Source organism: Papilio xuthus, unplaced genomic scaffold, assembly GCF_000836235.2.
Source record: "Papilio xuthus unplaced genomic scaffold, Pxut_1.1 DF827461.1, whole genome shotgun sequence".
NCBI classification, from domain to species: domain Eukaryota; kingdom Metazoa; phylum Arthropoda; class Insecta; order Lepidoptera; family Papilionidae; genus Papilio; species Papilio xuthus.
The window spans coordinates 431143-445408 of NW_013531188.1; the positions used below are offsets into that span (position 1 = coordinate 431143).

General features: G+C 34.2%; 2 protein-coding genes across 3 annotated transcripts; one reads left to right on the plus strand and one right to left on the minus strand.

The window, feature by feature from the left end:
• Window positions 1–690: 690 nt before the first annotated feature.
• Zip88E (Zinc/iron regulated transporter-related protein 88E) lies at window positions 691–8301 on the minus strand. The gene is given in 4 exon segments (NM_001312285.1): window positions 691–980; window positions 2922–3078; window positions 4288–4500; window positions 7492–8301. Coding segments are annotated over 4 exon segments (912 nt in total). The 5' UTR covers window positions 8020–8301; the 3' UTR covers window positions 691–966.
• A 1685-nt stretch (window positions 8302–9986) lies between these two features.
• On the plus strand, window positions 9987–14076 carry LOC106119359 (uncharacterized). 2 transcript variants are annotated; one of them, XM_013314285.1, is made up of 9 exons: window positions 9987–10148; window positions 10423–10657; window positions 11128–11264; window positions 11978–12094; window positions 12217–12360; window positions 12719–12935; window positions 13262–13416; window positions 13538–13667; window positions 13949–14076. In XM_013314285.1, exons 1-9 carry the CDS (start codon window positions 10059–10061, stop codon window positions 14059–14061), a joined length of 1338 nt encoding a protein of 445 aa, XP_013169739.1. In that variant the 5' UTR covers window positions 9987–10058; the 3' UTR covers window positions 14062–14076. The 2 variants fall into 2 exon arrangements, with proteins under 2 accessions (XP_013169739.1, XP_013169740.1); XM_013314286.1 differs by having other exon boundaries at window positions 10057–10148; window positions 10478–10657.
• Window positions 14077–14266: the final 190 nt, after the last annotated feature.

The following is a 14266-nucleotide window of genomic DNA, read 5'->3' on the forward strand; positions in this document are numbered from 1 at the left end:
TAAGTACGTCGAGTCAAAGATCTGTATTATTTTCTATTTTGTAATACTTTTAACGTATTTAATATTTAATTTAAGCATTAATTCATTTATTTATACTGTTAAATAATACGAGGTATTCCGCTATTCAGTATGGATTTTAGTTTATAATGAAGTCGCTTCAATGTTAATCGATGTAAATATTAACGCGAAATAGTATTGTGGACTGAGATTATTTAACGTATTTCGTAACAGTGCGAAACTAACGTATTTCCCGTCTGAACTGTCAGAGCCATCTGTTGTCGGATAGCAAAATGTAACAGATTCCGCTCGATAGATGGCGTTATTTCTTAAAATAAATAAAAATTTAAACGTAACAACGGTGCCATGTATTATAATTTAACAAATGTATTTAAGCGATTTATATATAAATACCTGGAAGAAAGTTTGTGCAGAAGCTAAACCAATGGAGTATCAAATTGGATAGGGATCATGTTAAAAAAATTATAGACAATTTCTTTCATAACTTGTAACCTATCTTATATCGAATCCATGCAATACCCTAGAAAGGGTTATTTTTATTGTTACATGAAAATACACATATACATAATTTATGTACTTACAAATTGGTTCTTCGTACTCCGAATTAGGTTCAATGATAACATGGTTTGGTTTTTATTATTTATTTCTTAAATCTAAAAACATTTCATCGTAAAGTCTAACAGTCATATAAAACCTTAAAAATATATTTGATGTTAACAAATACCTTGTAAACTATTTTTATATCTATTTACAAATAAATCAAACCAAACTGTGGTGTCAAAATCCAGTCATATCAAATACTATACTTATAACATATTGTTGACATCGAAATCACAATTAAAATAAAACTCTGAAATACACAAATGTTTTATTGTCAATCACTCCGGTCCTTCAACTTAAAATTATTTAGTACTTAATTACTAAACTTGTCTTGATTTACTTACGTTGTTAAACATCCTCATCTGAAAAAAAATAAAAAAGTATGAAACTCAAAAAACATTATTACGCCTAAAGTAATTTATGGAATCTCGGCACCAAATGCATGAATACATTCACTAATATCACTACCGCCATCTGTGGTCAAGTAGTTAAACTAATTTGATTAAATTGATCTCAGCGCCATCTATTGTTACAAAACAATTACTAGTATTACTTTTAAAAATGAGTTTAATTTTAAAGCGCAAGTCACGTATATACAAAGGTAGAGGAAGACCAAAAAAGTATGGAATGACTGTGAGAAAGAGGATACGCATAGGAAAGGGATAGATTCAGATATGACGGCTGATAGAGGTGTATTGAGGACATACTGTGCCGACCCTCCGTAGGGATAAGGGCAAATTGATAACCCTGAAACTAATTTTTCTATATACGAATAAACAAAGTTTCCTTTATTAAACGATATGCATGTTGTCCAACATGTTGTATCACCTGCCTCGTTATCAAAATACGAAGGTTCCCGCACAAAGCCGCTATCAATTCTAACAGTAAACATTATCATCATATTACAAATATTTAAACTCCGGGAATACAAGGTTATATAAAACATATCGAAACACTCCTATATTTATACATTTATATGAGATTGAATTATTATATCACCAATTATAACTGTAGTAATGCAACCGATTGATTATATATTTCTTACTAATATGCAACCTGCACATATCTGAGAAGTAATTCAAAGATATGTGTGAAGTCAACCCGCACTTGGCCAGCGTGGCTGACTATGGCCTAGTCACCCTTAACTTAGTGTAGGCTCCGAGCACCTCGGTGGGGACGTATAGTGAGCTGATGATGATGATGATAATTATGACTAATGATATTATAAATGCGAAAGTTCAGAACGACTCCGTTTATCTCGATGAAATTTGGTATACATATAGAACATACATCTGGAAGAACACATAGGCCACTAATTATGTTCTATTTGAACTCCGCGAGGATGTCGCGTGCGACTGCTAGTGTCACGATAAAGAATAACACTATTGCTATGATCCTTATATGTATATTGACCAAAAAATTATAAAAGGTCGATCGAATTCAAAAATGTGAAATTAAAAAACGGAATTAAAAAAAAGCGTATGTTCCTTCATATTCCATTCTATCATTGCTTCTTAGCTCCACTAAAAAATAAACTATGACACAGATGTATAATATAATTTTATAAATTTGGTAGGATTTTAACTCTTATCTTAGTAATAAATATATTAGTCGATCTTCTACTATGTCGTATTACACGTGGTGTCTGAGACGTACAGAACATAAGACAAAACGTGGCAAAGGTATCATTTTCTATTTGTGTTTGTGACGAGATTTACTTTGTTTATATTCAAGTCACTATTGCGACCGTAAATGTGCAACACAGAGACAGGACAAATCAGTGGAACATTTATCCGTATAAAACAATTTACATGCTGTTTTTCCTCAACGATGTTATACAAGATTTGTTTAGATGTAGATCGCTTTATTTTATTTTTTATACAGTTTTCTATGTGTCCAGTTTTTGAACAACATAAATGTTTTATAGCAACTTATTTATGCAGTGCCTCTGATGGGGACGCCAACATTGAATTATGGTTTCAAAAAATGTCATTTATTAAAGTCCATTATTAAAGTCCATTATTAAAGTACCTATACCCTCCCTATTCATAAAAATATGTCGATTATTATGTGTTTATTTATTATTTTTTGGTCTCTGGAGCGGAGGCCTAGTGATCCATAACACAGGTTTAATGGTGTCACCTTAGTTTGGACACCAGACCCCTGTCCATTGAAGAAAAACAATAAAGTTTTTTTTTTTTATTATTGAATATATTCTATCTTAATTCCACATTTTATCTAGGTTAGTTTAAAAAAATCCATACATCTATTCAAAATGCATTATTCATATTGTAATAACTCACCGAGATAGAGCGTGGTGATGTACATAAGTGCGAAGCCGACAGCGACCGCAGCGAGCTGTGACACGCCCGCCGCTCGCCGCCGCTCATGCCACGCCGCGCGCTCCCGGGGGAGCACCTCGCTCACTGTCACGTACAGCAGAGTGCCTGCAGCCAGCGCCTGCACCATATTCACAAAGAAGCTTGAAGTTATCAGAGAAGCCGTATACAAACAGATTCAAGCAATCAGTGTCGCTGGAAATATGCCTCCACCAAGTTAACTAGATGCTGCTGTCGACTGCATAAAGCTATCCATGAAATTTATTCTTCTAATTGGCTTCTTATAGAGAACTAGGGGGTTAGACAAAGTTCGCTCCGATGCGATTCCATAACGAACTTAAGTATATCGAACAGACAATAACTTTTAATAAGGGATTATCACGTTAGTTTCATACATTTTTGAAGTTCTTTATTGAATCGCTTCAAAGCCAATGCACGTCTAAACCCTTACCACCAACAAAGAATTGTCGTTATACCAACATAATAATATGAATATCATTTTAAAAATAAACTACTAAACCGAAGCTTCATTAGCAATATAGTATGCATTTTTTCATTTAAATATAAATAGAACCCGCATTTTGTTATATTGCAGGTAAACCTGTTTTGCAGACAATGAGTTAAAATCAAATGAGACGATTGAAACAAAATACTAAACTATGGCATCACATATCAAACTTTAAAACTATAATCACGCGCTTTATCTAATCAAAAACAATTTTAATTTAATATTAAATCTTATTAATTAGAACTATAAAGAACACAATTCAATCATTTACTTTTTAATTATGATGTTAATATTTGCTAACTGAAAATTCCCTCTATAAACAGCGGTAGAGCCCGCTTTAACATCTTCGCACGAATTGTCTCAGCTCGCCCGGTGAAATACCACGACCACACAGAATACAGGCGTCAAGTGGAAGCAATTCCGCGTTTCGTCCGATGAGTGTGCGTCCCGGAGGACTAATTTAGTCCTCTTTCTCTTCCCAACCTTTTTCTTATGAGGAAGGGTTGGGAAGTGGAAGTGGACTTTCCGGATGAGAGGATGCATGGAAAGAGAAAATATTTTCTTTCTGTGCATCCTGTCCTCCGTCGATTAAAGGTAGGCAACGCATATGCAATTGCGTATGTCTATGGGCAACGGTCACTTCGCTATTTCAGCGATTTCAGGTGGCCGCTTGCTCTTTTGCCACCTTATGAAATAAAAAAAAAACTTAAACATATTACCTTACTTTCTTAACATTATAGTATTCCGAGAGTAAAAACAATTGATGACATATCATAATTACTAAATCATTTAAAATCATCATAAAAACATCACAATATTAACCTGCATAATAGGCACAGCAGCAGAATCCTTCATTGAACTAAACGCATCCATACCGGCGCCCAGGCCAATACCGACAACAGAGCCACCACTGAATAGAAGCACGCACGTCAAATGCAAACAGAGCCGGCGGGCGAAGCTAGCACACAACTCCACGCCCAGGCAGAATCCGACCACGTATTTGTGACTTGCCACTGCGCCTAGCAAGAGCAGCACCTGGAAATACAAAAGACAACTAATGAATGTACACGAAAAAGGCACAGGTTTCTGAAGCCAAAATCCCCGTTTAAAACATATTATTAACTCTGTTCTGTCAAACATAGATAGATTGTAGAAGAGGAATATATTTTGTACAGAGATTTGGGTCTCAGAAATCAACCGTTAGCGGCGCAGCGAAAGCAGAGAAGAAATCAATGAGTTTTATAATTGTTTATTAGTTTCGGGTGATTTTAATACCGCGATTCCTTAGACCGTTTCTTTGATCAAATAAAACTAATGTACATAATTTAACTGAAGACAAAACGACAGAAGTGGAAGAATTTTAAATTAAGAATGTACTATTGATGTTAGATTTAAATAAAGCGACAGTCATCTGTGAATTTGAAAACGAACCAATGAAGGTAGCACAAATGTTTACGATAATCGCCATCTTGTTGTGACAAATGTATTAGTACAGCGCGTTAAGTACAGGAAAAATCTCGTACTAATTTCAACATAATTGACGATGATGGTACGATAGCGAATGTCACATATATTCATACTAGCCCCCCTGAATAAAGTTTATGAATTCTCTCAATGGTGTCAATACTTCAATGTATATTTCGTTGAACAATATATTCGTTAAAAGGTTACATGCACAGACCTTTCGTTATTTCATACAAGGTTACATTTTGTAAGCGTACGAATACCAATCGCCTACTTTTCATTCTATACAGTCTATCCGTTTCCACTGCAAAACACTTGTATCAAAACATAATAGTCTTGTTTAAAGAAGGATGGCAATATGTTTTAGGATATGCTTAGCTTGGTATTTATGAAAAAAATTATGAAGACTGGCCAGTCGTCTGCGACTTGGTCAACGAGGAATTAAAAAAAAGTAGTCCATAATATTCCCGTAAGCATCAACTGCCTTCCTGTCAAAATCGACCCAATCGCTTCGGAGTTAACGCGGAACAATCGCGATCAAACTGACAGACAAAATTAAAAAAAAATTAACATCGTTATCGACAACTCAAATACATGTGTTCGAAATATGATTTTTTTAATATTAAGTACAGACACTTAAATTTTATTAATGGCAAAGATTACATATCTTTATATATATAATTCTTCTGTGAGTGTGTATGTCACTGAACTTCTCTCAAGCGACTGGACCGATTTTGATGAAATTTTTTGTATGTGTTCAAGGGGATCTGGGAATGGTTTAGATTCACAATTTTGTCCGCTGGACAATATTTTTTTAATTAATTTTTAATTTATTAGTAGTTGTTGATTTTGGAATGTTTTACATTGGATCCGACAGACGGCGCTACCATCGCAGTGTCAAATTTTAAACAATATTGAAATTTTCAAATTAAAGACGTGTAGACAGGACAACGTCTGTCGAGTCCGCTAGTTTCATTATAAAACCGTTATCTCAAGTATTTCTTATTGAATTAATATAGGTCAAGTCACTTTAAATAATAATACTATTCTGTGAAAATACATAACACGTATTTGACTTCAGTAAGATTAGGATTTCGTCAGCGTACGAATTAAACAAAAATCCCGTCAAAATCGGCCCAGTCGTTTCTGAGTTTACCCGGAACGTACACGGATTTGTGAACAGACAGACAAAAATATTATCGTTATCAACAACTCAAATCATGTGCACGAAATATGAATTTTTATATTACATACAGACACTCCAATTTTGTTATATGTATAGATAAAAAACTTATGCCTGAGCGATATTCGTATGAAAGGAAATACGGTCACGCTCGCAGTCCGTGACATTCAGAGAGATTAAATTACAGGCTCGATGTATTGTCCATACATCCTTGTTAATGATTTTAATGAAAAATGACCTGTGAAGTTATAAACAATAAGAACTATTTTTGAAATTATCTCGAATTTTCTGATTTTTGCGCAAGATTTGAGAATTCATTCAAGGTGTGTCGTACAGCTTTGTTCTTACAATTTGTACTTACCGTGGGTTTCAGAGACCAAAATCTATGTACAAAATATATCATCATTCCTGTAATTATCTTTGTCAAATCGAGAATATATTATTAAAGATATAACTGTGCTCACATTTAGCAAATTGGTAAAACTATAATTGATGGCCTAATTATTATTAAATAGCTATTTAATTACATAAATTGTGATACAAAATTAATGAATATCAAACGAGGTATTCAAATCGAATATTTGACATTTATACGAAAATCTATAAATTATTTAGCGTTCGATACGTACCATTAATCAACGTACGTACAACATGTACAGACAAAACTAATTTTTTAATATCCTATTATTATAAAGCGGAAGAGTTTGTTTAAACGCGCTAATCTCAGGAACTACTGGTCAGATTTGAAAAAATCTTTTTTTGTTTGATAGTCCATTTATAGAGGAAGGCTTTAGGCTATATAACATTACGCTGCGACCAATAATTTTCTTCATACTTCTTACATAAACTTCATACAGTTCCATAATTAGTAACATGTCTTTGAATTCGACACAGTGTTTGCGTTAATAATAATAAACGTAACAAAAACTTTTTTACACAATCTATAACAATGGGCTAACCATGGAATAATTTACTTGGTCTTATACATAACAAACATCTTTTAGTTTTTAATTTCTCGCCATTGAAACAAAGACACCACACAAAGATGCAAGAAGAGCGTGTAAACGCATAGTATGACTAAATTATAGTACCACTAGCTGTCGCCCCTGACTCCGTCCGCAACGAATTAAAATCAAACTCAATAACTAGCCTATGTGTTCTTCCAGACTATGTTCTACATCTATGCCAATTTTCAGCGAAATCCATTGAGCCGTCCCTGAGATACCTTCAAATAAACATCTATCCATCCATCTAAACATTCACATTTATAATATTAGTAAGATTTGACTTGTGAATAAGCTACTCAGTGGGGGAAGAACCGTATTGGTATTATGAATCATCAGTCTCTTATATAAACTAACAAAAAATAATAAACTAACCTGGGAAGTAGTCTCTTGCAATCCAATCGCCAATCCTTCAAGCAGACTGTGCACAAACAAGGCACACAGCAGACCGATCACTCCTGATGAACTTCTACTGCACGGTGGCGTGTGGTTAACATGACAAATCCTCTGGTTACCATTATCCCCGCAGCATCTGTCCATTTCACCATCGTTACCATGAGAAAGTAAACTAGTAACTTCCCCACTTCCATACCTAGATCCTTGGTGATTATGTCCCATACCGCCATAAAACAAATGCACCATCTCATCAACAAAGTAAACGATGAAGAATCCAATGCATAACATCAGTTCAGAATACTTTGGTAACTTTTCCCGCGCTTCGGGAAGCATGTGGACTAAAGAAGTTGACAGAAGAACACCGGCTCCGAAGCATAGGAGTGTAGAAATGAAAAGAGGATGTCTCCGTCTCGCTCCCTCTGTGAAGCAAGCCGGTATCATACCGGTAATAAAACTGCCGACTCCTAAAGCAACCATCGATATTGCTTTTGCTGTTGATACCTCCATTTTTTATTTATTTTTAATACACTTACTTTTATTACAAAAATAATTCTTAAGTAAATATCATAACAATATCATAAGATATTGATCCGTCAATATTCCGTTTATTTATAAACAATAATTTGTTGTCACTGTTTCCCTCCAAAACACAATATGAATTGAAAGCTGGTATTTAAAGCACGTACAGATTTACCACCGTATGCACATAATTACGAAATGTTTATTGTTTCGTGAGTTTAAAATAATTACACACACTTTTATCGTAAGGACAAAATTTCACACACCTATGAATTCCAACACATTTAACGCGCGCGCTCGTGCAGCGTTTGTCAACTTGTGATCAACTCCGCTGACATTTATAATCTGTATTGCGGCTTTTTAAATGTTGCCATATTCAGATTTTATTTTACCCAAAATCTTCCTATTGAACAAAACTTTTTAATATATTTTAATTTTAAGAAATTTCAAGATAGTAATTAAGAAGTTAATGTATATTATCAAAACTAATAAAGACGTTATTTACGAAAGACTAATAAAGATAAATTGAGATGTTAAACACAAAAACAGAATAAAAGCTAATGAAAATATAAAAATGCGAATTTGGTTTGCATAAATTTTTTAAATTTATAATGCTGTTATCTTAGTTTAGTAAGTATTTATCGTGTAATAAAATAAAATTACCAGGAAGTTGGGGAAAACTCATCGATATTGCTACACAAAATGTGTATAATCGGCAACCAATGTTGAAGTAATGGTGACAAATAAATTAATTTGCATTCATTCTCAGCTAGGAATCGAATCTTTGAATTTTGTGCTAAAAAGGTACAATATAATATTAATTACGTACAATCATGCCCTAGTAAAGCGTTTTATCAAACAAAGAAGTATTAATACAAATAAAGATAACTTTTGTATGTCTTATGATAAAGGCGGGTGATTGTATTATTTCCGTCAATTAATTAAAAAGTAAAAATAAACAAAACTACCACGATTATGAACTTCGTCTTATAATTAGAGAAAAAAAACTGAATATGCTTTCAATATTATACAAGTATGTACATCATTCTAGATTAGATTACACTATTGTTTTACAAGATTATGAAATATTAAAATAATTAACTAATTTTACATTGTTTAAACTTTCGTGAGACAAAATAAATTAATTAGGAACGGCTAAATAAACAATGGCTACCGTAATAAGATAGCTACGCCATCTATTGTCGTTTAGTAAATAACAATAAAAATCATCATAATTTTATTGTTCAATTACATTTGATTTGTAAGATATATGTAATTATAATAAGTATTAAATAGCATATAAGCAGTTTGAATTTTTTTTCTTGTTGTTTGGATGTTAATTTTGTAATCTCTGTTTAATTTTATTGGATAAATAATTGCGTGTAACAAACCGCAGCTTTGCTTTTTTATGGATTTACTAATCCTTTGCGCAGACAGGATCGAATGACTGTAACAATAGACTAGAGTTGTTAGAATGATTAGTCTAGGTACAAAGACTTATATATCAATCGTGCTTACTGTATTTTGTATTAAATATAAGTGGACTATAACCGAAGTGAAAAATTTATTTCAATGAAACAATTTTATAAAATGTAATTCAACATGTTTTGCTTGTTTGAATTTAAAAAAAATAATGTTTGTTGAATTTAAATAGTCACTTGTTACAATAATCGAAGCAAAAGTATTATAAGCGTGGTTTTATATCTCAATTGTGATTCTGATCACAAAATAATATAAAACTCACAATTATACAATTTTGCTATTATATTCCACAGGCGTTGTTGTAACTTTTAAATTACAGTTGTATTCCTGTCTTGTATTTGAGTTATTTCCTAATAATAAAATAATGATATAAATAAACACAACGTTAATAATAACTTTAAAATAATATTAATAAAAATGTACCTTGAGACTTCTTTTTTGAAAAAAAATATTTGGCATAAAATGTCAAACATGTGTCAGATTTTTGACGTAACAGCTTCTTCAAAAATAAAATCAATAATTGATTTGTTTTGATTATTGGCGTGATGAACGAGTTACTGCAGAAGCATGGCTGTGCCAATGTGTTCACAATACCAGAAGGACTCAAGGAACTAATGGCGGATATTGCTAGAGAAGTACAAATGCATATTTACTGTGATAGCTTAAGTGTAGACAACTGCAATGAAAGGGTTATTTATTTATCAAATTCGATATAAAAATACTTACAAGTTCGTTATATGTTTACTTATATGACATAATCTGATTTCACATTTATTTTATTAAGTACCCAATGGTGATTTTGCTGAAGACATAGTTAACTACAACCATAAGCCATAATACAGTCATTATCAGCGTATTAAAAATTAGTTTAAATTGTCAATAATAATGAAAAATCTTATAATGAGCTAGGTACTTCGTGAACAACCAAAGAACATCCACGAATTCATCAGCAATTATCTATCAGTACTTTTAATAACGCGCGAGCACGGCGTAATGGCGGTCAAGATCCTAGAGGATTTGTGCGACTGTCGACCGTCGGTCTCCCAGCATTTGATAGAGCTTGGTCTAGACCGGACCTCAGCGGAGACTCTCGCGCAAATCATAAAAGACGAGCTAGAAACTGTCGAGACCAGCGATGATAAAGGTACAGTTGAATATGTTAACGGTGTTCTAGTTACAGAAGTGCCTTGAACTTTGCATGCTACGTTGTTTTGACCAATTAAAAAAACAATTGATAGTTACCTACTAAGTACTAGCACTCGATTATTTGTGCGCGCCAATAGCAGCGCCTCTATCGGGCGTTAAATACACAAAAAATCTTGACAAATTTTAACATGATTGACGATGATGATAAGAAAGGGATTGTTACAAATATTCGTGTAGGGCCACTGTTTCCCTAACTATTGTATACTCCATATTTTACAGTATTTTACAATATTTACCAACTTTTGTCATTTCAAGATGTAAATGTCTTTCAAAATATTGCTTTAGCGGTAAAATACCGGCAAAAAACTTCACAGTACATGCATTTTAAGTAAACCATAAAATGTGTTATTTCTTAAATTAATTTTATTGATAACGTGTTTTAAATTAGTAGACAAGTTTTATTTCCAGAGAATATTAAAGAATCGGATATATTAAAGAAAATGTTGTCGAGTGTACCTCTGGACGAAGAAATGGCGGCAAATGTTTGTCAGATTGTAAGGAACGCTTATAAAGATTATGTCTACAAAAAGAAATTAATGGAACATGTAAGTTAACTATAAGAATTAATAGAATTAAATCCTAAATTAATAAATAAATAATAATTTCTTTTATAAGTCACTATCTTACTAACACACACTAAAAAAATGGTTTGGTAACCATAGTTTCTGACATTGGATATTCGAAAAAATTAATAAAATTACTGTTACTCATTGTAAATTCTGTTTAATACATTTGGAGCCGCGACCTATTGCAATCTTATTTAGTTACCCTTTGATTTTTTTTTAATCTTATACCTTAAAAAGCGTTTGCGTTTTTGCTAAATTAATATTTATAAGACATTTTATAAATAGTTCAAAGTATACTGGTCTATTAGTTTAAGACTTATCGTTATATTTGTTCTTAGAAGTTTTTATCAACAACGGTTGTATATCTTAAATAGTTTTAATTAAGAGCTCAGCTTTCTCGCAATCACGTCCGCTCTGTGATTGTTTATAAGAATGGAAAGCAGATAACGGATTTATTGTTCTACAAAATACCTTGCCTATTTTATAGAATGACAGTGACGAGAAAAGATCAGAGGGCCTAGCACGAAAATTTGCGTGAAATTATACGTAAACATCATCTACTAAATTTGTATTAGATTTGTACAATGCCCTCAACGGCCATGCCTATATAAGTCTCATACAAATTCCGGATAGATCCCCTGAGTGTCATCAACATATCATGTTATGGTGAACCTGTAAAATGTTTATATCAGAGCACATCGATGCGTGGTGATGAGCCATGGCAGCTAGCGGCAGAGCGGACCCTCGCGCTCTACAAGAAGACCAAGCCAAGCCTGCACGAACTCCACAGAGCCTCGGAGAGAATACAGGTATTATAAGGTTCCAACTCCATGGCGGCTCGCGGTTAGCTGCGACCGCATGTCTTCACACGTCGGTACCAGATGGGCCCTCAGAATTACGCAAATTTGTTTTAAATGTTTGTAATTTACAGGCCGCGTACAGAGGTTATCATGTGCGGAGAAATCTCTTGAAGCACTTAAAACCGAAGAAAAGGAGGAGTGGCCCGCAGGAGTCGGCGCCAGGGTCTACGCCTGACATCGGGGGCTCCAGGGAGATTAACCTTGGACCGCTCATTGTGAGTTACCGAGTAGAGATCATGTATTAGTGGTTCAAACCATATATATCTCAAGTGTGTCCACTGACGAAACGTTCACTTTCTTTGTCTCTAAGAGAACAGATAACTAATGTTTTTATACAAATATTTTGTCAATGGAAACAAGATAACAACTGTTTCGTAACTCGCTCTCATGTTTTTCATGTGGCATTGTATCACACAACTCAACGTATGACGTCACAACAGTCAGTAATTGAGTTCCGACTGCAGTGACTCTTGTTGTCTCTATTTTTTCAAAGAGAAAGTGAGGGATGACAATATTTGGTCCAACAGTCATGCGAATGTATCTCAATGTAATAACCACACTCTTTTTCAATAGAAAATCAAAGTACGCGAAGACAACGTGTACGCGATGTTCGAAGACCAGGCGACCGCGACTCTAGGTCTCAGTTACCATCCTACGAAGACTCTGACCCACGTTGAGGATGACTTTGATGAAGGTCGCGCGGTCGAGACCGGGAAGACCGGCACGTGGCCCATCTGCGGAACTATGAAGACCGAAATACGCATGGTCCAAGTTGATGCTAGATCAAGAGGTTTTTTCTTTTATTGATATTTTATGGCTGCAGTTGACATTTCATATTAAGTAGCATTACTCTTAATGCTGCAGAAAGACTGACCTCTTTATATGGACTGGCTATTAGACGTGGTATTTTGTGCCTTTTTGATTTCCGCCATTTTGGTGCTGATGGTAGTGATTTGGAGCGGTGGTGTGGATTCGAACTAATAATATAGATAGATTTAACTGTGACGTAACATCAATAGGCGCATATTAATCTGACTGAAGGAAATGTAATTTCCATGCAATCGCCTATCCATTTATAAAGGTCAGTGGGATTATTTTTAATAATATCACCGCTAGATGTCAGTGGGCCGGAGGATGATATAGAGGACACACAGCCGCTGTGTATGGAACGCGAGGCTATGGACGTATTCACAGAGCAGCCAAGTGATCGTAGCTACAGCCTCGACCACCGCGCGCTCGGCACACCAGCTCGCAAGATATCATTCTCCACTGTAAGGACATTTCCACTAGCGTTTTCATGACTGTCGAAACAGCTCCAGTGGAATTTATAGCTAGAACAGACAGAGCTTAGTTATGTTTACAGTTAATGCAAAAGCGAATTCTTATGTACAGATGCCACCAGAAATGATTCCTAATGATGATGACGATTTCCCTGAGATTCAGGAGGCGATACAGGAGGCACTCGATGACATCACAAATGACGTATTACAAGAAATACCTGAAGATATACCAAATAGTTTTGGTAAACATTAAATATTTTATGACTCCTCAAAACTACTCAAATTATGTCATAATCATCAGCTCACTACCCGTTCCCACCGAGGGGCTCGGAGCCTACCCTAAGTTAGGAGTGACTAGGTCATAGTCAACCACGCTGACCAAGTGCGGGTTGACTTCACACATATCTTTGAATCTCTTCTCAGATATGTGCAGCATCACGATGTTTTCCTTCAAGAATATACACCGGGTGAGATAAATTAATCGAACTATAGTTGTTGTAATTGACAATAGCAATATCCGCAGATGACAAAGACCCTGACTACACGCCGGTCTCCTCGGTCGCGTCTCTGACAAGTGCAGAAATAGAAGACCAAGACAATGTCGACGTTAAAGATGATACATTTTATGTTGCTTAACTTTCTTACCTTTAATTACTGTTTCATTTATTACTTTCGTTATTCTAATTGATGAATGCAAAATTATTTGTATTTTAAATCTATTTATATTATTGGTTGTTATTAAAAAAATATTTTATTTCTTAAATTTTTTTCTTTTGTGTGTTCGAAATTTCACAGTAAGTTGGTTTAAAAGAGATTTTATAAAAAAAAATACGTTAACTAG